The 24,681-nt window shown below is 55.4% G+C and overlaps 1 protein-coding gene across 16 annotated transcripts in view; it reads left to right on the top strand.

Annotated features, from left to right (window-relative positions):
• PTK2 (protein tyrosine kinase 2) overlaps positions 1-22,279 on the top strand; it is a 257,568-nt gene extending 235,289 nt beyond the window's left edge. For 14 of the 16 annotated variants that reach the window (XM_042973398.1, XM_042973394.1, XM_042973397.1 and 11 more), the window contains 7 exons: positions 8,265-8,327; positions 11,668-11,707; positions 12,029-12,135; positions 15,186-15,194; positions 16,411-16,566; positions 17,662-17,742; positions 21,044-22,279. In XM_042973398.1, coding sequence (XP_042829332.1) covers positions 8,265-8,327; positions 11,668-11,707; positions 12,029-12,135; positions 15,186-15,194; positions 16,411-16,566; positions 17,662-17,742; positions 21,044-21,256 — 669 coding nt within the window. In that variant the 3' untranslated portion in view covers positions 21,257-22,279. The remainder of the gene's footprint in view (positions 1-8,264; positions 8,328-11,667; positions 11,708-12,028; positions 12,136-15,185; positions 15,195-16,410; positions 16,567-17,661; positions 17,743-21,043) is intronic. The other 2 variants (XM_042973393.1, XM_042973391.1) reach the window with 1 other exon arrangement.
• The last annotated feature ends 2,402 nt before the right edge of the window (positions 22,280-24,681 follow it).

Raw genomic sequence — 24,681 nt, 5'->3', positions numbered from 1 at the left:
TTTGAGACAGAGAGCATGAGCGGGGAGGGGCAGAGGGAGAGAAAACCAGGCAGGCTCCATGCTGTCGGTGCAAAGCCCAACAGGGGGCTCGAACTCACAAACCATGAGATCGTGACCTGAGCGGCAGTCGAGTGTCAGACGCTTAACCGACTGAGCCCCCCAGGTGCCCCGAGCCGTAACTGACCATTCTTGCAGTATCTGGCATCCTTCGTTAGTGTTCTGGTAGGATTTAGTATTGCCGTCCATGAGTGAGAATGTCTTACTGTTGTCACTGTTGGCTACGGGGTCCAAGCAGTGCTGGTATCACAGGTGAGTTGGATATTCCCTACCCCATCTTTGATTGGGGTGTTTGTCAGGTGGGCATTGTAGGTGGTAGGGGTGAGGGGAAGCGCGTGGCCAGGACTGGGGCCTCTTCCAACGGGAGTGGCAGGCGGAGACACGTAAGCAAGGAGATGGGGGTGACATAAATGTCAGCGTCCCCGTTCCCTGCCTCAGCCACAGCCGTATTTCTAAAATCTGACCCTCTCATTCTCACACTTAAAATCAGCCAGTGGCTACCACAGGATGACTGCCCAGGATGACTGACTGGTCCGTCAGACTGTGAGCTGTCCCTGCATTCGTCTTGTCCTCAAGGTCCAGCCTCCTCACTCAGCCGCTGTGACAGAGAGGACGGCACAGGAGGGGAGGGCCAGCGTGGGGACACATGGGAAGAACATTCCAGGGAGAGAGCGTACCAAGTGCAAGGTCCCGAGGCGAGGCGGGAGGGGCCAAGTATGTCTGAGCACAGAAAGACCACCGCAGTGGCCAGAGCGCATCGGGTGAGGGGGACAGACAGCGCAGGGCCCTTAGGCCATGGCAGGCTAGCGGGACCCCGGGGCCAGGGGCACGGGCAGTGGCAGGAAAACAGAGCACGCTGCACATTAGAACTGAAAATGGTCTTTCCTGTACTTGACTGTCCTTTTCAAGAAGGCAATACTAGAAAGAATCTAGACCCTGGAGTCAGCCACATGAGAATTAAAAATCCTGGTTATTATGACCCTATATAAATTGTTCACCCTCTCTGCTTTAATTCATTTATCTGTACAATAAGTATAATATGCTCTATCAAGTGTGGGTAATACTTTTCTCCCAGGGCTGGCTTGAAGACTAAACATGTAGCACGTATCCAGTGGGAGGAGCAGGGGGTACACATGAATTCCTCAGAGGGCTTCTCACTCTCACGCAGGGCGTGCTCCGTGGCAGCTGAGAGCCTCTGAAATCCCAGACCGTATCCCTCAGCCCACACCAGGCTCCCGAGGACGGTCCCAGAACACCTTCTGGCCTCTCCTGACCCAACACTAAGAGAATAGGTCGAGTGGGAGATTTGAGCCACTTGTGGGGGTTCTGCAAAGGAGCACTGCAGCCGTCACCTGGGAGTGGAACGTGCTTTTATTGGCTTTGCTTGTTGTTACAAATAAAGCCTTGATTCCTTTTTGCTGTTGGCAGAGCGCCCACAAGTGGACTATTTTTAGCAGATGGCTAACAAGGCCCGCGTGTTCCTCTCAGAATGTGGGGCCCTGGGCAGGAGGCAGCCCACTGCAGGCTTCTCCAGTGGTCAGGGACGGAGGGTCTGTTTGGGGGCTTTTTCCTAAACCGTTGTAGGCCTGATACCCTTGTAAAATAAAATAAAAACAAGTACTAGAAAAGACAAAACAGGTTCTTTTAATATGCAGAACATGAGCCAAGTTTGTTTATGTGAGCCCCCACAGACCTAAAAATTACTATTTTAGATAGCTCTGGAATTTTTTAAAGATACTTGCCTTCTGTTTCTGTCTCATCGTGACCTGGTGACAAATCCCCAACCCTCACAGGTCCTTGGGCCATGCGAGGCACAGCACCCCTACTCCCTTCTGTGGGGCCAGCTTGTGCCCCTGGGTAAGGAGCTGTATTCTTGTTTGAAAGATTGACTCCCAAGTTGCTTTGCCAGTAATCTCGCCCAAACGTTTTCTAATAGATGAGAATCAACAGGTGTCGACTGGAATCTTCCGTTCTTAGGACTGACACCATTGAGGGCGGTCACTGCCGTTAAATACGGCTGCTGCCTTTCCTTGCATACTCCAGGGGGGTCAGGGCTCCGTCACCTTATCCCGCTTGCCCCTGGCCGCCCAGCCCTGACCTAAGGCACTCGCTCCTGGCAGTGGGCCCTCTCCCCATCCAGCCCGCGACCTCCCGGGGCGCCCCTTTGCCTGCAGGAGCCCTCACAGGCTGGCCGGAGAGAGCCCACAGCCTCGTCAGCCTGCTCAGAGGGCTTTCTTTCCTACTGGGCATGGCTTAAAGACAGGCTGACTGTGTCACCGTCTCGAATTCCTTACAGCGGGCACAGTACTCCTCTAATGCGGTGCCGCGCTAAAGATAGGAGTTTAATTTTAAAGCGAGAATGGCCTGTCTCTATAAAGCCGACTTTGTCTTCCGAAAAAGGAAATGAATGTCTGAGCTGTTTGTCCCCCTCATACAGACCCAGGCAGTCTACGCATGAGGAGCGCCAAGCGGGGGTTCGGGGTGGGGGGGGGCAAGGACACGCCGCGAGACCCCCTCTGGCCCTTTTCTGCTGGGCCAGGCCACACCCCTCCTGTGTTCTTGTATTGGCTGCATTCCAGAGGTGATGACAGTGCAGTGACAGCACACGAAAGAAGAGACCGCGGTGTGGCTGGTGGTTGCTGCGTCCCCAGAGCCTAAAACCGTGCCTTCAGCCCTCACCTGCTGCCTGTGAGGACACAGCGCCCGGGGCCATAGGGGACAGAATGTTCACACCAGTGTCCTTTTTGGTACCAGCAAAGGGAAGTAACCCACCTGCCCCTTCCTGCAGAACAGATGGGGTCACACAGTGGGACGCTGCACAAGGGTCGCGGTGGGCGAGACCCCTCGTCACGCCCACAGGGACGGGTCTCACAGAGATCACGTCCATGACCCCGACACAGGGGAGGCACTGTGCAGAACGTGAGTTCTCTGGCTGCAGGTCAGAAGATCGGTCCCCTCTGCGAGGCGGAGGCCGGCCTCAACTGGAGCCTGCTGGGTGTCCACAGTGTCTTGATCTGGGTACTGGGTTAGGTGGGGGCACACGTTTGTAAAAACGCACTGGGCTTGTGTATAATGTGTATAAGTTATACCTAAAGAGAGAGAGAAGGCATACCTGATGGGGAAAATAACCAGATAACCAGCCCCAAACATGGTTTATGTGTGTGACCTATTTCTGTAAGATTTCAAATATAAATTTCTTCTTTTTGTATTACCGTCTTCAAATCTAGAATGTTCTGCACGCACCTCACCCAGGAGCAGAGGCACGAACGGCCGCTTCTCTCTGACGGCCGGTGTTGGCTCTCTCAAGTCCCCCATGCTGGCACCCGCCTCTGAGACAGGCTGTTGGCTGCGTGGAGAAGCTTACATACCTCTGTTCGTGGAACACAAGTGCGCGTTATAGAGCTAGGTTTTCTCGGCTGAAACCGAAACGCTGTGTTGGGGAAAGTGTAATGTGAGGGGATTCCTGTGTGTCAGGAATAAGTCGTTTCATGTGGTTCGTTTGGAGATCCAAATGCCCACGTAACACATGGGACACAGCACCTAACTGTGCAAGCACACAAGAAACAGAAGTTGCTTTTGTTTAAGTAAAAAAGTAAATGTTTCCTACAGTCAGGGGCTCCTGGTGGGCTCAGCCGGAAGAGCATGCGGCTCTTGGTCTTGGGGTCGTGGGTTCGAGGCCCAGGCTGGGTACAGAGATGACCTAAATAAGTCAACTTTTTAAAAGATACATTTGCTCCGGTTAAAACAAACCACGTATTTGTCGCCTGATTGCACGCACCTCGTGTTGCTTCAGGCAGCTCGGGGCGTTCGTCATCCTGTCGCATCTTCTTCACGTATGGAAGGCGAACACGCGACCCCGCGTCCAGCAAGTCAGTTGGTGCCATTTTCCCGGCAGCATTAGCTCACCTCGTGTCTGGGTCACGTTTTGGTAATTCTCACGGCAGTTCAGACTTCTGTGGCGGTGACCTGCCATCAGTATCTTTGAAGTTACGACTGTAATCGTTCTGGGGCCCCACGGACCACGCCGTCCTCGAGCAGCCCTGTTCCCTGAGACACGACACTCACATCAGGCCGGTTAATATCCCTGCAGTGAGTGGCCGCTGGGTGTCCCCGTGGGGGAAAAGGTCACATGTGTTTCACTTTAAATCAAAAGCTGGAAGTGATTAAGCTCAGTGAGAAGGCGTCAAAGCCCGAGACAGGCTGAAAGCGAGGCCTCTTGCACCAAAGGGTTCGCCCAGTTGTGAGCGCAAAGGAGCCACTCTTGAAGGAAAGTACAGGTGCTTCTCCCGTGAACGCGCGGATGTTAAGGAAGGAAAACAGCCTCGTTGCCGATGCGGAGAAAGTCGGGTGGTCGGATGGGAGATCAGATCAGACACGACATTGTCTTAAGCCAAGGCCTGGCCCGGAGCAGGGCCCTCCCTCTCGTCCGTTCCACGACGGCTGGGGGAGGCGAGGGAGCCGAGGGAGGAGAGCTGTAAGCCAGCAGAGGCTGGTTCCGGAGGGTTCAGGAAAGAAGCCGTCTCCACAACCTACAAGTGCGGGACGAAGCAGCCAGTTTTCCAGAAGATCGAGCTCAGATAGTCAGCGAAGGCGGCTGCACTAAGCAGCAGGTTTTCGGTGTGGATGAGACGGCCCGGTCCTGGAGGGAGACGCCGGCCCGGACCTCCGCAGCCAAGAGAAGTCGGCGCCTGCCTTGACAGCCCCGGAGCACGGGCTGGCTCTCTTGGGAGGGCCCGACGCGGCTGGTGACTTCAAGAGGGAGCCGGTGCCCAGTGACCGTGCTGGAATGAGGGCCCGAGGAGTGGTGCTAGGTGTCCTCCGTCTGTGCCCCGGCGGTGGGACCACAGAGCCCGGCTGGCGGGCGTCTGTCCACGACACGCTTGACTGGGTATTCGAAGCCCACCCTCGAGGCCTTCTCAGAAAACAAAGATTCCTTTCAAAGTCCTGCTGCTCCTGACAAGGCGCCTGGTCACCCCAGAGCCCCGCGAGGGATGGACGCGGGGATTTGTGTGGTGTTCGTGCTGCTAGCACAGCATCCGTTCTGCGGCCCACGAATCAGGAGTTAACTTTTGACTTGCGAGTCTTCTTACTTAGGAAATACGTTTTGTAAGGATACAGCTTCGGGGCACCTGGGGGGCTCAGTCAGTTGCGTGTCCGACTTTGGCTCGGGTCGTGACCTCGCGGTTGGTGATTTCAAGCCCCACGTCGGCTCCCCACATCTGCCAGCACAGAGCCTGCCGCAGATCCTCTGTCCCCCTCGCTCTGACCCTCCCCCGCTTGCGCTGTCCCAAAAAATAAATACGTATGTTGTTTAAAAAAAACATTTAATTAAAAAAAAAAAAAGGATATAGCTTCCATAGACAGGGAGTCCTCGGACGGATCCGCGCAAAGTTGACAACCTTCTGGAAAGCAGTCACTGTTCTAGATGCCACGAAGGACCCCTGTGATTTCGTGGGAAGAGGTTGAAACGTTAACACCGACAGCAGTTTGGAAGAAGTGGCTCCGACCCTCGTGGAGGACTTTGAGGGGCTCAGGACGGCCGCGGAGGACGGCCCCGCGGAGGCGGTGGGGACCAGAGGGCCGGGATCAGAAGCGGAGTCTGAAGACGGGACCGAACTGCTGTCATCTCAGGATAAAGCTGACGGGCGAGGAGGTGCTGCTCGGGGAGGAACAGATAACGTGCTTTCTGGGGATGGAAGCTCCTCCTGGCGAGGATGCCGTGGAGATTGTTGGAAGGACAACAGAGGATTTAGAATATTCCAGAACCCTAGTTGGTAAGGCGGCGGCAGGGCTTGGAGGACGGTCCCCACTTGGGAAGGAAGTTCTGTGGGTAAAATGCTGTCAGACAGCGTCACCTGCTCCAGAGAAATCGTTCGTGAAAGGAAGCGTCAGTAGATGTGGTTAGCATGTTTTAGCAATAAAATATTTTTTTTAAAGTGTATTTGATAGCGAGTGGGGGAGGGGCACAGAATCCCAAGCAGGCTCCGCGCTGTCAGTGCAGAGCCCGTCATGGGGCTCGAACCCACAAACCGTGAGTTGATGACCTGTGCCGAAACCAAGAGTCAGCGCTTAACTAACTGAGCCACTCAGGTGCCCCAGCAATAGAATAGTTTTTAATTCAAGCGTTTTAAACATAACGCTATTTATTGCATGCCTTACAGTGTAGTATAAACGTAACTTTTATAGCCACTAGGGAACCAAAAATTCATTTGACTCACTTTATTGTGATTTTTGCTTTGTTGCGGCGATCTGGAACAAACCTGCAGTATCTCTGAGGTACGCCTATAATTCTGCCTTCTAAGCTTCAGGTTCCTCGTCTGTACAAGCTTCTTTCTACCTTGCATTTTCAGTGGAGCTTTCCTGCAGCAGGTATTTCCTGAATGTCTAATGGTGCCCGTTACTGTTCCAAGCACGTATGTAATCCTTGTATTCACCATGGGAGGTGGGTATTAGTCTACCGCTTTTCCAGCCAAGGAGTGGGTCTCGGGAGGCTAAATGCTTTGTCCCAGGGGCGTGGACACTGTTCACAGGGCAGTTGTGTGGATGCTTCATTTCCCCCACCTGTGTGTCCTGCCTTCTACCAAGTCCTGGAGACCCCACGGGAAGCACACAGCTGTGGCCTCTGTCCTTCACGGAGCCTGGCGTCCAGTGAGAAGAGGCAGGGATTTCTAATGTTTAGGACAGGAGGGCAGATTGATACAGTATTCTGTTGATTGAATTGGCTCCGTTTTAAATGGCAGTCATTAGTGGCAGGGCACAGAGAGTGCCTGCTGGCAAGGGACATCCAGACCGCCCAGCACTTGGGCAGCTGATACCCAGGACCGTTCAAATGTTTAAACCCTCTGACTCGGTAGTTTTTTTTTTTGGAACTCTGTCCAGGGAAATAATCAGGGATTTCGTCCAATGTTTGTATACAGAGGTGTTTATCAACAACTGTTTATACCACTGAAATTTGAAGATTGCCCCACCACGTAACAGAACTCTTCATCTTACTTGACACTTTTGTGCTACTGACTTAATGCTTTGCCAGTAGTAATTGAATTAGTCCTCCCATCATGCCTGGGCAGTGGGCACTATTACTGCCCCGTTTTGGAGCTGAAGAAATTGAGGTCCAGGCCACACGGCTCAAAAGGGTTGGAGCCTGATCCGAACCCAGGGAACCAGATGCCAGAGCCCGTGTGCCTCACTGTCACGTGTTTATGACTGCCTTCATGCTGGGGGATGCTGTGCAGCCTTTTAACGTGGTTTTTACCAGTTTCCACTATATAACGTCGTACGGAGGCTACAAAATTTTATGGCATGGTTCATTTTTGTAAACATAGGTTTATAAGAAGGGAGAGACAGAGCTCATTTCTTCCTCGCCCCACACCCCACAAGTGCTTATGGGTTGTGTCCTCGGTGCTGGGTCCTTGCAGATGCAGGGTGTACAGACACACAAATGACACATCGAGACGTTCTCTTTCGAATGAGGGAAGTCATTGCCGCACGATCCCTGCCAAATAGAGGGTATCTGTAGACCAAGAACTGAGCAGTCCTGTCGGGGGAAGCCAAAGGTGACGACCCCGAGAAGGGGTATGTGGCCAGAGCGCGCGGACAGAGGGAGGCAGGGTAGAGGCCACTGCACAGACTGCTCTTCGTGGGGAACAAACCTTCTGCCGAGCTCAGCCAGGATGGCACGAAACCTACTCTGTTTAGTGTGGGATTCACGAGATTTGCGTACTCTTACGTATACTAAATCCAGATTAATCCATTTGGTTTCTGTATCATGTATGTGTTGGGTGGGGGGAAGGGAGTGACGTGTGACTGGACTGTTTGCTGCTTTGGAGGTACAGCCAAGTACACGTAAACCTTGCTCTGCCAGGACACAGGAAGGGGTTCTTGTTCTTTTCCACTCTGGGCTGGAGTTCTCTCTGCCGGGAAGAAAACTCTGTGCTGCTGGGAAGAGAGGGGAATTGCGGACTTCACCGTGCTGCGCGGGGCTCCTGCACACTCCTGTGTGCTGTGCACATGTGGAGAGAGGGGCTTTGCCGGGGCAACGGACCTGGGTTTGTCATCACCGGGTTTGAGGATTTTCCTGAAACTGGGGAACTTTCGACTCTTCTCATTCAGACAACAACGTGTCATAAGAGAAAGGGACTTAATACAGAATACGTCCGTGATTTTCAAAGCAAGGATGAAACTGTCCGATTTTGTTTCCTTTGCCATAGAAACCCGACGTGCGACTCTCTCGAGGCAGCATCGACAGGGAGGACGGGAGTCTTCAGGGCCCGGTAAGCAGCTGCTGGGTTTTTGCCAGGAAAACTCGGGAGATATGCATGCTGTCGCTGCACATGAGCTGTCGTTCGCTAGTTCTGCCCTCTTGGTGCATGGTTCTAGTTTCCACAGCAAGGCTGTTTTCTTGTGTGTGCTTTGAGGGGCAATGCCTAAATTCTCTTTAAAGAGCTGGTTTATGATTACCCCAAATGTACTTAAAGCCTGCTGGAAATATTCCCCTGATCTTTTAGGGAGAACAGGTCAAATGGTTTTATTTCCATCAGCAGGTGTCTGAGCAAAATAAAAGCAGATTTCTTTAAACAGTCAAAGAAGTTCCCAGTACAACAGAGAAACCTGTGCCTGCCGGGTGACAGACCTATGGATATGCACCCTAATAAGGCTTCTCCAACCTGTGCCGTGAGATCCAGCTGCCCCTGACACTTGGCCCCTACAGGATGCGCTCAGTCACCAGCGTGGGAAGGTTGGGCCTTTCCCGTCAGAATGTGCTGGTACAGCGGGCTCTGTGGGCAGAATATTGGACGTTGCTGATTCACGAGCAGCAAGTCACACGACCGGTTACTCGGCACACAGGTCTCTCCTTCCGTAGAGGGGAAAGCTTAACGAGTGACAGGCAGTCTGTCTTAAGGTGGTAAGGCTGAGGATCAGCACGCACGTCAACCCCTTTCAAGGAAGCGGCTATTGAGAACACCACTAATAGGAAATTTTGCTAGAAAAGGGAACTGTGTGTGTTCCAGCACAGGGCACGTAGCAGGCCCCCAGACGGTGCGTGGAGTGGGCACATAAGGGAGGGAGCTGCGCCTGGATCTTAGAAGGGTTCTCCAGAAACACCCTGTGGAATGGACGGTGTGGGACAGGTCCACTGGCGGTCCCGGAGCATTTGCTGGGCCCGGGGGCTTAGTACCGATGAGAAGGAGCTGTGCCGAGTGCCGTCCTCAGGCCCCCTCCCTGAGGCCTCAGCTCTCCTGTAGTCAGGACTGGTGCCATGCACCCCACAGAGGAGTAAACCGAGGCTCCTAGAAAACCAGGCCACGGTCACCTGTCGCGGTGCCAGATGCCAGACTGCGCACTTGCCAACATGACGGCTCACTTCAAGCGGTGCAGTTCAGGTCGTGGTCGCTTCCCGCGGGGGTGCTGAGAACACCCCGCGACCATGGCGGTGTTCCGTCTCCCGTCAGCCCTTCGCTGGAGACGACAATCTGGTTTGGCCCACCTCTTGAAACGCTCCAACCTAAGACTTTGGAAAATGCACCACGGCTTCAGGGAGAACTCTTCGGCTGGAAGACTGAGATTGTAAGGAGGAATGAGACAGTGAACCAACACTGATAACTGGCCAGTGGAAATCGACCCCATCAGTGTGCATAGAAAGTAGAAAGTGTTTGGCTTTTCAAAATAATACACAGGCTGACAGCATGTTCCTTTTGTGACAACTCTGTGTTAGGTAAATGTTACCAGCCTCAGTTAACAAACCGGAAACGCAAAGCCCCAGACAGTTGAATGACTCCTCCGAGGCCCAGGGCCCGTGGCTGGATACACGGCACAGCCAGAGCACAGCCTGGCCACGGGCTCGTCCATAGGACTTGCGAAGGCAGAGACTTTGCTGAGCCTCCCCTCCCAGAGCCAACCTGCGGGATTGCCTAGCACAGTGCATTGTACATAGATTTGTTGAATTAACCCAGAATGTTCTTAGAATAGAATTTTCTAGTTAATTGGACTTTCCTTGCTACCTGAGTATCAACCAGAAAATTCTGTGTTTTAACTCTTTTTAAGTATGTGTATTTTACTGCCTGGATCGGGAAACACAACACAACTCACAGACTGTGTCCACTTTTAGAGTTTTGGCCACGTTCCCTGCATTTTTCCGCCATCACTCATCCTCTGGCTCCCTTGGCTGCCTCGTTCTTCACGTGCTGTTTGCCCCTGCCGGGGGATCCCCTGTCTCTGGGCCACGCCCCTCCCAGAGTTCTTCACGGCTTCCCCCACCCCAAGTCTGTGCTCACAGGTCACATTCTCAGAAGGCCTGATCTTCCTGCTGAAACCTGCGGTGTCCTTCCCGCCCCCGTCCTCCTCTCCCTTTTCCACCGGGCTTGGCAATGTGCTGTCATGTGCACCTGCTGTTACTGTCTTGCTCCCTGGGTTACATTTACACTGTCTGCTTCACAAGGGGGTGGGGGGGGCTCGTTTTGTGCCTGGAGCAGAGCCGTTCAGTAACTGTCAAGTAAATGATAGGTTAGAGGTGCCTGGGTGGCTCAGTCGTTTGAGCATCTGACACAGCTTCAGCTCAGGTCATGCTCTCACGGTTCGTGAGTTCGAGCCCCTGCACCGGGCTCTGTGCTGACAGCAAGGCGCCTGTTTAGGGCCCCCCCCCCGCCCCTCCCCCACTTGTGCCTGCTCTCTCTCAAAATAAATACACATTTAAAAATAAATAGGTTAGCTGCACAGTGCTACACTGAACGGGTTGTCAGGGAGCCCTCATTCTTCACACCACACAGGTGTGTGAGTGTCTACGACCAGGGGTGTGGAAGTGCGTGTGGCTCCGGGAGGCCAGTTTTAATTGTGTGCCCCACTTGCTAGTCTTTGTATCTTAAAGAGGTAGATCCCTTCACGTTACAGAGTGAAGCACCTTAAAACATGTGTATTTGGCAACTAGTTTACTATCTTAAATTGAGCAAGGTAAGTCTCTGTCTCCAGAGGTAGAGTGTAGGCGTAAAAAGACCGTTTTCATTTCGTCCCGGGGTAGGTTGTGTCCGGGGGACCGCAGGTGTGACAGTGCACAGCAGGCCTGGCCTTGAGCGGAACAGTCTTCGATGGTGTCCCTGGGCGGGACTTCGGTTGTGCTTTGGCTTCTCGTCTGGGCCGGGAGCCCGGTGGGGACCCAATGGCTCTGTAGCAGCAGGCCCTGGGTGACAGTGACACCCCAGCGCCACGGTGTCCTCCCACTGTCACTGTTCCTGATCACACCCCTGCTTGTGAGGAGGACCGGCGGGAGGGAGGGAGGGGGCTTCCTGAGCAACGGACCCGACGCTGGGGAGGCCTGGATCTGTGCTTCTGAAAGGTGGGGACTGGAGGCATCCAGAGACGTAGTTTTTCTGAAGGAAATTTTAAGTTGTCCGTGACCGCTCCCGTCCACGCTCCTGTGTATCCCACACCCTGCTGGCAGCTTTGCTTTTTCCTGATCCCCACCCACCTAGGCCTTGAAGGCAGCCCCCCACCCCACCCCCGTCTCGCTGGTCTCAGAGCCCAGCGCTTAGCACAGATGTTCAAGGGGAGGAAGGGGAGGGAAGGCCATCGCCCCATGGTGCCCACTGGCACAGTGACCGACCTTTTCTCTTCCCACAGACGGGAAACCAACACATCTATCAGCCTGTGGGTAAACCAGGTAAGTGAAGACGTGACATCTGTCAAGTTTTTATAATGTGGAGGGGAGTGGGTTTTACCTGGATATCGTTTCTTGGCTTTGGAGTATCTCATGACTTTGTGACCCTTTTTCCTCTGTGTTCCAAAGCAAGTATGGTGTTTACCAAACTCAGCCCCTGCCTAGCATATCGGAAAACAGACCTTCCCGCCGATGCGTCAGAAACGCCTCCATGGGGTGCCCTCCAAGATTAGTGTGTGTGACAGAAGCACGAACCCGTGTTCAGTGTCTATCTGGGCCGTGTGTTACTGTACGTCACTTACGGGGACACCTTCCCTTTCCCAGATCCCGCAGCTCCGCCAAAGAAACCGCCGCGGCCTGGAGCCCCCGGTCACCTGGGCAGCCTCGCCAGCCTCAGCAGCCCCGGGGACAGTTACAACGAGGGCGTCAAGGTGAGCGTCCGAGCCTCTCGCTCCGGGTCGGTGACCTGTGACACGAAGCAGAGTCAGTGCCGAGGACGGGACGAGCAGAGTGGCACCGCCATGGGCCCCAGGCGTCCGTCTGGTGTGGCTCTGAACCCGTCCAGGAGGCGGGAACAAGCTTGACGGGAGCTTGTCTTTTCTGTTTTTCTCTCACGTGGTAGATTCTAGGGCCTCAGTCAGAGCTCAGCTTCCTAGGTAGTTTCCCTCTGATCAGGCAGAGTGGTTCTTTGGAATAAAGCGCCAGGATGGTTTCTGGTTTTAAAAAGTAATTAAACCAGGATGCCTCTGGGGGAGACCTTCCGCAGGCCCCTCTGTCTCCAAGTGGTGGAAAACTGCCACCGTTTTCCAGATGGAGGCGGGGCCACACGTGTAAAAGCGCGTGTGCTGCGTGGACCCAGCCCCAGGCAAGGCAGCGTGCGGCTCAGGCGCCCTCACGCGCCACCTGCCGTGCCGGCTGGGACTGGGGCCGTCGGGGTTCCCGAATCCCCCACCCCGGCTCCAGCCAGCCCCGCAGCGTCGGGCCCCAGGTCTCCCGCCAGCAGCCGTCCTCTCCCAGAGAAGCAAAGGCAAGGGTTCTCTGCCATTCCATGAGAGGGTCTTCCTCTCAAAATGTATCCTGTTTCCCAAGTCTGCCACACCTTGTTTTCACGTTTTAATACCTCTGTGGTCAGGTGATGTGCTGGCCCAACTGGCAACTTTGCTTTCCCTAGAGGAACATACAAAAGTGCCTCCTGCAGAGGGTGGCATCTTAGTGTCGGGAACTGTGTTCTCCGTCGAAAGACGCTGTCTCACCAATACCCAGCATCACCGGGTGCCCTACCTGCATGCACGCTGTGCCGGGACCTGCCCTCACGCCAGCCTCCCTCAGGATCAGTGCTCTGATTATCGTTTCCACTTTTCACACGAGACCGCAAGCTTCACAGAGGTTAAAGGGTGTGTTCAAGGTTACAGGCTCCCCAGCCGAGCCAGCCTTTAGCCAACGTGCTGATTTCCAGAGAGAACAGGTATGTTGCCATATTGGGGTCAGGAGGTAGCTGTAGGGAGAGGAGATGCCACCTGCAGACACAGGGCAGGGACCGGGGAGTGAAACCAGCCAGACCAGCCTCCCCTCTGCGGGACGCAGCACAGGTACCGCTGGGCCCAGGGCGCCCCTGGCGGTCAGTGCTGCTCCTGGTTCGGGGCCCAGGGGCTTGGCATCTGCGGTTTCCCCAGCTGGTGCTGGGGGCACCTCCCACGACTCTTCCAGCGCCAGTACCCCACAGGGTGTTCTGATATACCAAGCAGGTGGAAATCTTCACGGAAATAGTATGCTCACTTACAATGTATTAAGCAAAGATTTTTTAAATAAAGAGTATGAAGTATTATCTTCCTTATCCACCTGTTTGGTGGGGGTTACTGAATCCAGCCTCAAAGAGCAATACCGTTTTAACACAAAAGCACTCCTCTTTAGATGTAGTTCATCCAGATAACATTTAGCCAGACATCAGTGTCTCTTTGGTGGCTTTGTTTTGATTCTGGCTTCTCTGAGGCTTTAAGCTCCCACCTGAGCCATCGGAACTGTTGATGTCTCTACAGGGTGGCACTTTATCCTAAGTACCCGCCAGGGGTCTCCAAGTTGTCAGGCTCCAGAAAATAGGAACCCAGGAACAGACGCCTGTCCAAACGAAGCTGTTGCTTCGGGAATGTCACTGCGCATGGTCCCTGGAGGCGCTGAGACCGTGCTTCTGTGACCCGCCTTGGGCGAAGGGCAAATACAGAACAGAAGCTCTGGATGGGTTAGCATAAAGCAGCCTTTGCCTCCGAGAGTCCAGAATGGTGGCGGTTCTTCCTGACGGAGCCCTGCCTGTGGCTGCTCTTCAGGAAACTGTGCCTTTATGTTGGTGTGGTCCGGGCATGGCCTACGTCACAGGGCTGCACATGACTTGGCACAGGAAGTAAGAGACGAGATGTCTTTGAAGTGATGCAGTTAGGAACAACCTCCCTCTTTCTAATGCAGGGGAAACGCTGTGGAGGGTTGTACCTGGAAGTTTAAGATTCTGCCTAACTCTTATACCAAAGGGTACACTTGTTCTAGATGATTCTAAGGAAGAAGCAAGATAGCTACCTTTCCCCAGTTAGGTTGATCTTTTAAGTTACAATAGGATAGCCTTGGTGTAAGCTGTAGAAGAAAAAGCATTAAAGCAAAGTTGTGACTTTCAAATAAGGGAGCCTTAAACCGTAAGAATCGGCTAAAAGAAGGGTTTGTTTTGTTTTCTTTAAAATTTTTTTTATTTACTTTTAATCTTTTTTTTTTTTTTTGAGAGAGAGAGAGAGAGAGAGAGAAAGCAGGATGGAGGGGACAGTGGGCAGAGAGAGGAGACACAGAATCCGAAGCCGCCTCCAGGCTCTGAGCTGTCAGCACAGAGCCCAGTGCAGGGCTCGAACTCACAAACTGAGATCATGACCTGAACTGAAGTCGGACACTTAACAAACTGAGCCACCCAGGCACCCGTTTTGGTTTTTAAAATAAGCTTCTGATGTCTCTACACGCAGCCCCAAGCCAGGGGTCTTTATTCTGGTGCTAGGGCTGACGACAGAGCCTGTTTTCGAGGGCGCCGGGGGCCGGACTTGGGGAGCGAGGTTGACAGCCTCTCCCGATGGCCCAGAAGCCCGGCGGGCGGTTCTCGGTGACAGCGAGCATATTCCGGTGCCTTTCTCTCTGAAGTCCCTAGTGCTTTGCTTCTCGCACGGCTGCCAGATTGTCCCTCTCAGGCTTTGCGTGTTTTTCTCACTCACTCCGTGCAGACCGGCCTGGTGTGTGGCGGGCCTCGTGACTGAGTGTGCGGGCACCTGGCCGGCCCGCTGCTGTGCTTGGACAACCGGCAGCGAGGGCCGCAGGCAGGCTGCAGACTCGCTCCTTCCAGTTCTGCTCGTGTGTTTTTGTGGGGGTTTTGTCTGCTGCCTTTATTAATACTGTTTTTCTTTTTTCCCTTTCTCTGATAAATTTCTCTAACTTTTCCTCACCTCCCGTTCAACAATAGCCATGGAGGGTAAGCACATCATGTCTGTGTGTCTGTCCCACTCCTTCACACCTAGCGCTCCGCATGTGACTGTAGCAGAGATCAGGAAGCCGGGGGGGGGGGGGGGGCGCACTTTTGCCGGGCTCCTCACCAAAAACAGCCTTTTACCTGCCAGAGACTGGGGCATGAGCATCTTTGCAGTGACTGACTATTCCTGTCCACGTCTGTCCCATGTCCCAAAACTTATTTATTTTTTGAGAGAGAGAGAGCCCAAGGCACGGAGGGGCAGAGAGAGAGAATCCCAAACTCGGAACAGCCAGGTCCCAGGCTCCTCGGACAGAGTCAGCCCGAGGGGGCAGAGTGGCCCCTAGAGGTGTGGACCGAGCGCCGGCCGCAGACCCAGCGGCAAACAGCTGCTGTCACCTGCTGCGGTTCAGGCTCCTTAAACACACAGGCTGCCGTTCTGTGCCCTGCTCTTGCCGACTTGGGCCATTAAATGCCGCTGGGGACTTTCCGCAGACCCTGCGCTCGCCCGCCTTCGGTCGGAGTCCGGCTTATCCTGGGTCCCATTCGTGGTGTCTCTGTGCCCGGGCCCTGGGGTGGGCGCCTGCACGTGAGCCCCTTTATGTCACCGTCACCACGCGGCCAGGTGAGGAGCCGAGGCCCCACCACCCTCGAGGGCAGCGCTGGGCTCCCGGCGGCAACACCTGCCAGCATGTGGTGTCGCTTCACAGACTCGCACCTGCCGGCTCCTACCAGTCGTGCAGGGAACACGCACGTTCCGAAGTTAGGGGGGTGGAGACAGCCACGCTGAGCCCTAGTTCTTCCTTCCTGCAGGAGCCCCCTGCCGTAGAACGCTCGACCAGCTTCCTCTGAAATCCTCAGAGAGATGCCAAATACGTGAATTCTTTCTTGGCGAATGGTTGTGGAGGGGCCTTGAATCACTTCTCTGGAAGAATCTGGGGCTTTTAGTATAATGTGTGTGATGCCGTCTCCTTCCCTTTAACTGAGTTCAAAGTCATAAAAAAATTATTGCCTCGGACCCTTGTCACACATGGATGGATTACTTTCCTGTCATCCTCTGAGTGAGCCGTAGCCTGGTCAGACCCAAAAACTCGGTGTGATCTGCTTTGATCTCTTTTAAAAACCACCCCCCCCCGTCCCCCCCCCCCGCCCCCGCCCAGCTGCAGGGATGTGCTGCCACCTAGTGGGGGCTGGCGAGGTGACGGCAGCTTCTGTGTTGCAGCTTCAGCCCCAGGAAATCAGCCCCCCGCCCACTGCCAACCTGGACAGGTCCAACGACAGGGTGTACGAGAATGTGACGGGCCTGGTGAAGGCTGTCATCGAAATGTCCAGCAAGATCCAGCCAGCCCCCCCGGAGGAGTACGTTCCCATGGTGAAGGTAAACCCCACTTGCGTGCCCACTCCCGCGGAAGGCGCGGGGACCCTCGGGAGTCAGACCTGGCGCTTCGGGAGCCGTGTGTGAGGGTCCCGCACAGCGACCGTGCTGAGTCAGGATGAACCCTTGGTCCCTAGTAGCTGCTGCTCACACGTACGGACCAGCCTGTAGCGTGAAGCGTGAAAGCACGCGGGCCAGCGCTGTGCGCGCCTTCGGGACACGCGGCTCTGCCGTGGGAGCACCAGCTCGCGCACGCGGGAGCCCGGTTGTCCTTCAGACGCTGTCCGGCGAAGGGGCCGTCGTGGAGAGGGACGTCGAGGGCTCTGGCCGTGCGGTTTCCTTCAGCTCTCTGAAGTGTGGCTGCTCTCTGAGCCTTTTCTAACGAGGGTCAGACAGAAATGAAAACGTCCTGCCGCTAGCCTAGCCCAGCCTTTCCAAGCTGTGTTCCGGGGCGTGGTGTCCCGGAAGAGAGTGCCAGAGGCTCTGAAAAGCGATGCCAGGCCCCCACGGAGCAGGGCACTGGGCAGGCTCAGGGGTGTCCGCGGTGCAAGGAGCGCCGTAAAGCTTGGCTCTAAGCCTGGATTTCCAAAACGTGCGCTTGAAAAGACGCTTCTTTTAAAATTGCGGCAAAACACGTAAAACACAAAATCTGCCGTCCCAGCCACCGCGAGGTCTGCACTGGTGTTAGGTTCGTTCACACCGTTAGACAGCTGGCCTCCAAGACTCTCCTCGCCTTGCAAAGCTGGCGGCGTCCCCGTGCACGTGGCGGGGACTGGTGCCCCATCTCCCCTTTCGGGGCGGGCTTATGTCACTGAGCACCGCGCTGCACAGGCTCGCCCACGCCTTGGTGGGCGTCAGGATGTCCTTCCTCTTCGAGGCTGGCTGATCATCCCGCCAGGGACCACATCCTGAGAGTTCAGAGATCTGAGTGTTAGAAATTCCTGATGACTTCGGATCGGGCTCAGTACCGAGGAAGAGAAATACGGAAATGTTCATGCAGTGTTAGAAAGGAAACAAGGCCTGTCACCGAGGGGAGGGGCGCTGCTGGCGTGAGAGTCCTTGCGTGTGCTCTGACACGGGTGTGGTCTTGTCTGCTAGGAAGTCGGCCTGGCCCTGCGGACATTACTGGCCACCGTGGACGAGACCCTTCCAGTCCTGCCAGCCAGCACTCACCGAGAGGTAGGACACAGCGCCCCCTTCCTGCGCTGGCAGTGCGGGCAGGACGCGCTCTGAGGTCGTGACCTTCCACCAGCGAGGCCCGTGGGCTGTGGCTTGCCTGCCAGGACGTGGCCGTTCACCGTGGAGGCAGCGTGGGCCGGCACCCACCGGGCTCGGTCACGTCCCGCTCCACTGCTGCTCCACAGCCGCTGAGGCGGGGCCCAAAAGACAGGCGGCGCGTAGGGGACGGTGGGGAGCACGGGTGCAGGGCTGGGTGAGGGCCACATCCTCCAGCGCCAGCTCGGGGAGAGGCCAGAGGACAACGGAAACGAGCCGGGAGAGGCAGCCCACCCTCCTCCCTTGAATTCTCCTGAAAAAATTAGACTTTGCACACGGTGCCGGTTTTCCACGTAGAGTGGTGATACCGAAAAGTGCCTTTTGAGTGAAAACATGTGTTTTAAAATTTTTTTAAGGAATCAAAATTCACCTAAAGCCCGGTCTCTCGGCAGTAATCCTCATTTTTGCCGTTTTTGGCCATTGTGCATCATGTGTTGACTGACAAGTGAGCAGACACAGCTGCATTGTTTTAATAAAGCACCCAGCTGTGCCGGCCTCCAGGGGTGTGCGCTGTCCTCCAGAGGGGCCCCCGGTCTCCTCCTGAGGTGGATGCCGCCCGGGCCACACGCACATGTGGCTCTGTCCCCCAGAGTCTGAGGCTGCCCCAGCCTTGCTCCCCCTTCTTACTCTGTCCCCACGCCTCCCAGCTCCTGCACCTACCTTCCCACCGTCCCTAACCCTGCAGCCCAGCAGGCTCTGTTCTCATTTGTTTTCTTAGTTTCTATTTGAAATGATGTCAAACTTAAAGAAAAGTGGTAGGAATAGTGCAGAGAATTCCCGAACATTCTCCACCTAGTCTCGCTGCCTTTTAACATTGTCCCACAGCTGTGTCCTCGGTCTCTGGTTATCACCACACGGTCTCCTTCCTGTGAACCGTTTGACCCTCAGTGTTTCCATCTGTATCTCCAGTCGGGAGGCGGTTCTCACACGCCGTAGGGTTCCAGCAGCCTGGGCCGCCAGCGCCCCGCATTGTCCCAGTGCGTGGTCACACCCGGGAGCCTCACCGTCTAGTCCACAGCCAGCAGAGCTCTGACGTGACGCCCGCGACAGTCTGTTAGCCCGCTTCCTCCTGGAGTAGGTCCTCAGACTCCGTCTTTCTGCCATCAGCGTCTTGGAAGGCTGTAGGCCAGTTACCTTGGAGAGTGTTTATTCCCAGAGAGGAGCTGAGGGGTTTTGTGCGAAGACTGACGTTCCCTCCTGATGAGATCGAGGTCGAGTTCTTCTCGGGACAGTGTGTCCGAGGGTCCTGGTGTCCAGGTGACGCCCGTCTTGAACTGGCACAGCCCGTATCCATGCTTCCCTTGCAAAGGGCCTCAGGTCGCCTGAGCGGTGTACCTGTGTATTCCTAGCCGGTTGGGCGCTAGCTGGCTCGTCTACCTCGTTGGGACTTTAATCGGTCTGTTCCACAACGAGCGAGAGTTTTGCCAAAAGGGGGAAAGTTCCAGTGCCAGAGGCCAGAAAGTGGTATCCTGACATGAGTGTTTTGCCGGAGCCATTTCTAACTTCTTACTTCGGCCGATAAAGCCTGAAATTGCCTCTCCGTCTGCCCTGAGGCTTCTGCACCACTTGCTCTCGCATACACATTTTTTGTTGATTATTGCTTTTTAAAAGAAGGAGAGAAGCTTTATTTGATCTTGCTTCCGCCTTCCTCGGTCCCTCTGTCCCCTCGTGCTTCCCGAGAGAGCGGCCGGTCCTCCTGGGCCAGATTGTCCCCATTCCTTCCCTGCAGCTGCCTGGGGCCACCGGCGACCGTGCCCCCCGAACCCCTATCCTGGCTCGTCTGCGAGGCCCCCGCGGGCTTCAGAGCCACCCTCCCTCACGTGTCTCGGGTCCACATCCTGCTCTGGTTCCTCTTCTTGGCTGCCCCGAGCGTGGCCGTCCCCAAAGGTGCCGCACACCCCTGTCTTACAGAACGCTTTTTCTCCTTGGCGGCTCTCTGCCCCTTACATGGATGCAAGTATCTGATGCCTCCGGTGGGACCTCTGCCTGAGCTGTTGGATGTCTGCCTTCAGCAGGACATTCTGCTCCTGGTTTTGCTCCCAGTTGCTGGGGGCCACCATGCTCTTGCCACCCCTGCCTCCGGGAACCCCCTTCCCCCCCCCCCCCCCACACACACACAAGCAGCCGCTCACCTGTCGGCATCACGCCGCAGGCTGGGCCTGTCCGTCCTCCCTTCCGCCGCCCCCCTCCCCTCAGTTCCCACAACAGCCTCTGAGCTGCCTCCTCTGCCTGTGGCTCTCCCGCCCCTCCCTCCCACTGCCACACGGCCACCAGGGCCCTGTTGCCAGAATTCCTCTCCGGACGATGGCATTCCCCTCGCTAAAAATCCCCTAGGCCTCCCATTGTCCCAGCGGGATGGAGGTAATTTGTCACGGCTTGTGAGGGAGCCAGCCTCCTTCTACGGTCATTCTCCTCTGTGAAGTCTCCTGACCCTCCCAGAACGAATGGATTGTGTCTTTCCGTTGTGGATTCATCCCAGCGTATTGGAGGTAGTTGTGCGCAGGCTTCTCCGCACCAGACTGCACACAAGTGTGTCCGTTTCCTTCCTTGATCCACACCACCAAGTGCCTCGTACGGGTGTGCGCAGTAATCAGTAAAGGACCGAGCAGTAAACCGTCACCGGCTGAATAAGCAGACGGGGAGGGAGAGACACCCGAGCAGAGCATCCCGATCCCCGAGGCGGCTTCTTCCGCCACTGCTGCCCCCGCTCCAGCCTCTCATCAGTTTGGGAGGGCCGCGGTGGGACCGGGGTGTCCTTCTCGCACAGCAGAGGCAGGTCCTGAGCCATGGTTGGTCTTGTAGGAAGAGCACTAGACTGCGAGTCCAGACCCAGGTTTCTGTCTGGAACCGGAAGCCAGGCAGCTGGGCAACCTCAGCGCGTCTCCTTGTGTCTCGGCGCCAGGCTGGGGGCCTCCGAGGTTCCGTCAGAACCTGTGATTCCTTTAAGAAGCCAGAGTCCTGCCAGTCACTGAGATTCGTGGTCGCTGAGGGCTTTGGTGGAAAGAGGCTGCTGGTGCACACGGGCGCATGCATACTCTGTCGGCCAGTTTCCTAGAGGAAACGCTGATCTTACCCCGTCTACCTCGGGCAGGTTTGTTTACGGGGAAGAGCGTTTCTTCTCCGGAGGCGCCCAAGGCAGGTGCATAAGGGTTGCCTGAGCGGAGCGCGGAACGTGCCCGTCCTGACGCCTCTCTTGTGCTTCCAGATCGAGATGGCCCAGAAGCTGTTGAACTCCGACCTGGGCGAGCTCATCAACAAGATGAAGCTGGCCCAGCGGTGCGCCATGACCAGCCTACAGCAGGACCACAAGAAGCAGATGCTGACCGCCGCCCACGCCCTGGCCGTGGACGCCAAGAACTTACTCGACGTCATCGACCAGGCCAGACTGAGGGCACTCGGACACGCGAGGCCGCGCTGAGGGGCCCCCCGGGCCTCGGGGAGGACGCGCCCCGGCGCCCCGCCAGCAGCGAGGGGCTCCCCCCGTGCCCGGGGCTGTGACTGACGGCCGGTTCAGAACCTCTCTCGGACAAATTTAACCGCATTTGATTTGAGTTCGTTGTTTGGTTTTGTTTTTCTTTAATCATGGTGTTCGGAAAAGTCCAGGATCCAAAATGTGGCATTTTTCTGAGAATGAAAATTGTTCGTGAGAAGCTTTCAAGAATCACCAAGAACAGATGACCGTCCCATGAGGGCGTGTTTCCGTGGAAACGGCCCAGTGCGGGGCCTGAGCCAGCTCAGCTGCGCACAGGCAGAGGAGACCGGGCGGAGAATTCCGGGAAACCCGAGGGGCTGAGAACTCTTCTGCGTGTGCAGAGTGGCCAGCCAGACCGGAGTTTCTGCTGTGAGGACGCCCTTCCGTCGCAATATGCAAACGGCACTCTAAGAGAACATCAGAGCTATATTTTGAAGACTTGGGTCATTTCAGAAACAAACAGAACAACAGCCACCCTTCTGTCTTTCCCGCCTTTTACTTTCCTGTTGGATATGTGAAGATTCGGTTGGAAGCTAGCTGTAGACCACACTAAAAACTTTTGTCTTTTTTCACCAGAATAATGTGCCAGTTTTTTGTAGCAATGTTATTTCTCTTGGAAGCGGAAATGCTTTGCACCAGAGCACCTCCAAACTGCATTGAGAAGAAGTTCTGGAACCATCCCTGTTTTCCATTTTTATATAATTTATAAAGAAAGACGAAAGCCATGTTGACTATCTTGCAGCCACTAGAGCTGACTAACCCTTCCTTGTGTCTGTCTTCCCAGGAGGCGAGTAAGCAAAGCAGAGAGAGTTGGTTTTCTTTTGATGTCCAGTTACACCATCCATTCTGTTAAGTAATTTTGAAGAGTATACCCTCCCTTTAGTTTGTCGGGGGATATAAATTATTCTCAGGAAGAATATAATGAACTGTACAGTTACTTTGACCTATTAAAAAGGTGTTACCAGTAAAGTTGTCGGTGTAGTAGCCTTTCTTTGGGTTCCTTCAGACCCTTTAAAAGTTTTCAGGCGACTTGTCAGATAACATACAGGAAAGCTCTCGACAATTACTGGTCCTTCTTTCCCTGTCTTCTAGATAGGTCAAGGATTTTAGCACAGGAGGATGGCCGCACACAAATCAGGCCTTTCTTTCCATCTCTGCCTATCACGTGCAAAGTCGAGAGAGGAATGATGTCCATCTGGGAGCCGTTGCCTCTGTGGCCTTGATGTCCTCATGGGCGTCGCGGCCTCGAGGACACAGCTGTGATCGGCTCTGTCACTAGGGAAACGGTCAGCATGCGGTCCCCCAGACCCGCCCCAGTCTTGCCAGAACCTCTGAGCCGGAGCAAACAGCACTGGGCTCTGCAGACGGGAAAGAGCCAGGAGCCGAGCTCCCGAGTGGAGGGATTGAGGGGATGTTCCCAGGTACATACATATTCCCATGGCTGCGGCGGCCGCTCCTTCTCTGGGCCCAGGACACCGACTTCCTGGGAGGAAAAGGCCAGGGGGTGTTACCCTGAGTTTCCCTCACTGTCCCACTTCCTCCTCGCTGCAGTGGTGGCCGTGAGGTCGATGCCCCCACATACGTCACAGGGGGGCCTGCCATCGGGCCAGTGTCCCCGGGGAAGGGGGCCCAGTCGCCACGAGAAGCACTGCCTCACAGCGAGAGTCGCTTGAAATCGTACCCTTTTCCTCCCGGTGTGTCTCGTCCTCTGGCGCGAACAACTGAGGTAGGTCTCGCGCATCCTGTGAGGCAAAGAAAGAAACGCATTTTGGTCGCGGGAACGGGCGAACACGGGCCGGACGGCGTGGTGTCCGCACGGGAGCTGGCCTGTGGTGTGCTGGCGCAGGGGACCGAGGGACTGTCACAGGGACGCTCGGGGACTCAGCTGTGTCACCCTGCGGGGGACCCCGACCTGACGTGAAAGCCGGTCCGCGTCGGGCAGGAGGAGCACGACAGACGGTGAACGTCCCCCGCTCACAACCTCACGTCTGGGTTCCTCCAGCTGGTTTGTACCTAACAGGAGCTTAGTTAGGGAGTACTTCACATAGAGAGAGGGCACACACACGGTGCTCGCTGAACTTGTCACGAAGCAGCAGTCTTGTAACTGACGCCCGATTCAGACACAGCGTAGCGCTTACGGCACCCCGGTCCCCGCTTCGCAGGAAGGTGGCAGCCGCCCGATCGTCCTCTGTCCGTCCAGACGGCGGGAACCTGTGCGGGAGACCGTTGGGGGGCCTTCTTCTCCGGGTCTGCACAGAGTAGGGGACACGCTGCCATCCCTCGGGAGGCCCCCTCTCCACTTGGCCGCCAGTCCCCATCCTGCCCCGGGCGGTGGCCCCACCTCCAGCACTAACCCTCCACCCGCTTCTAGGAAGCCGCCGTCTGCACTCTGGCTCTTCACTCGGTGACATCTCGGACTGCCCGTGCTGCGTGCGCATCCCGTGCGGCCCGCGTTCCGGCCGCCGCAGCCCGTTCACCTGTGCACCTGCTGCATCGTTACCGACACTGCCGCGGGCGTGTACGTGCACGTAACACATTCCCGTTTCTCGTGACAAACAGCCGTGGGTGCTGTTTCTGGAACTTACGGTAAGTGTATGTTCGACTTCCTCAGAGACCGCCAAACCATCTTCGCATGTGGTTGTGCCGCGTCGCACCTTGACCAGCAGTGTCTGAGCCTCCCCGGTGCCCATTCCCGTTGGTCCTGTCATTTCAGACTTGGTGGCAGTTTGCATCTCTGATGTTAAGCATCTTTCTCTATGCTAAGCGTTCCTTACCTCTTCTGTGAAGTGTCTGCACAAATATGTTGCTTTTTTTGCAACGGGACTGGTGAGCATTTATTTATGAGTGCTAGAGCCTCCTTATGTGTCCCGGGTGCTCGTCTCGTCACATTCCCACTCCGGAGGGGAGCCGTTCACCCTCGTACGTCGATTCTCCCTCAGAGTCTCCAGGCATCTTCCCACACCTTGATTTCAGACTTCCGGCCTCCAGAACTGGGGGAGAGGAAGTTTCTGTTGCTTTAAGCCTCCGATTAGCAGCCCCGGGACACTAGTCCTGCCTCCAAGTGCTTCAGCGTGCGTCTCCTGAGAGCAAGGACACTTACACGCACGACACGGCCTCACACTCCGAAGACTTCACGTTGTCTAATGTACGAGCCGCCAGTAACGTGCTTTACATCCTTTTCCCCCAAATCCAAAACCCAGTCCCGGGTCGTGCCTTCATTTGGTTGTGCTGGTGTTTTGGCGGTGCTGGTTTCCAGGAATTTTGCAAGCTCTTTGTCAAACACCGCCGTTATTAGAAATTAAGTTATATACACCTATAACTAATTAAATTATATTGGAAACTAAGGTAACAAGCGCACAGAACTCAGCGCT

The sequence above is a fragment of the Panthera tigris genome, chromosome F2 (assembly GCF_018350195.1).
Source record: "Panthera tigris isolate Pti1 chromosome F2, P.tigris_Pti1_mat1.1, whole genome shotgun sequence".
Taxonomy (NCBI): Eukaryota; Metazoa; Chordata; class Mammalia; order Carnivora; family Felidae; genus Panthera; species Panthera tigris.
This window is presented reverse-complemented; position numbering and strand designations above follow the sequence as displayed.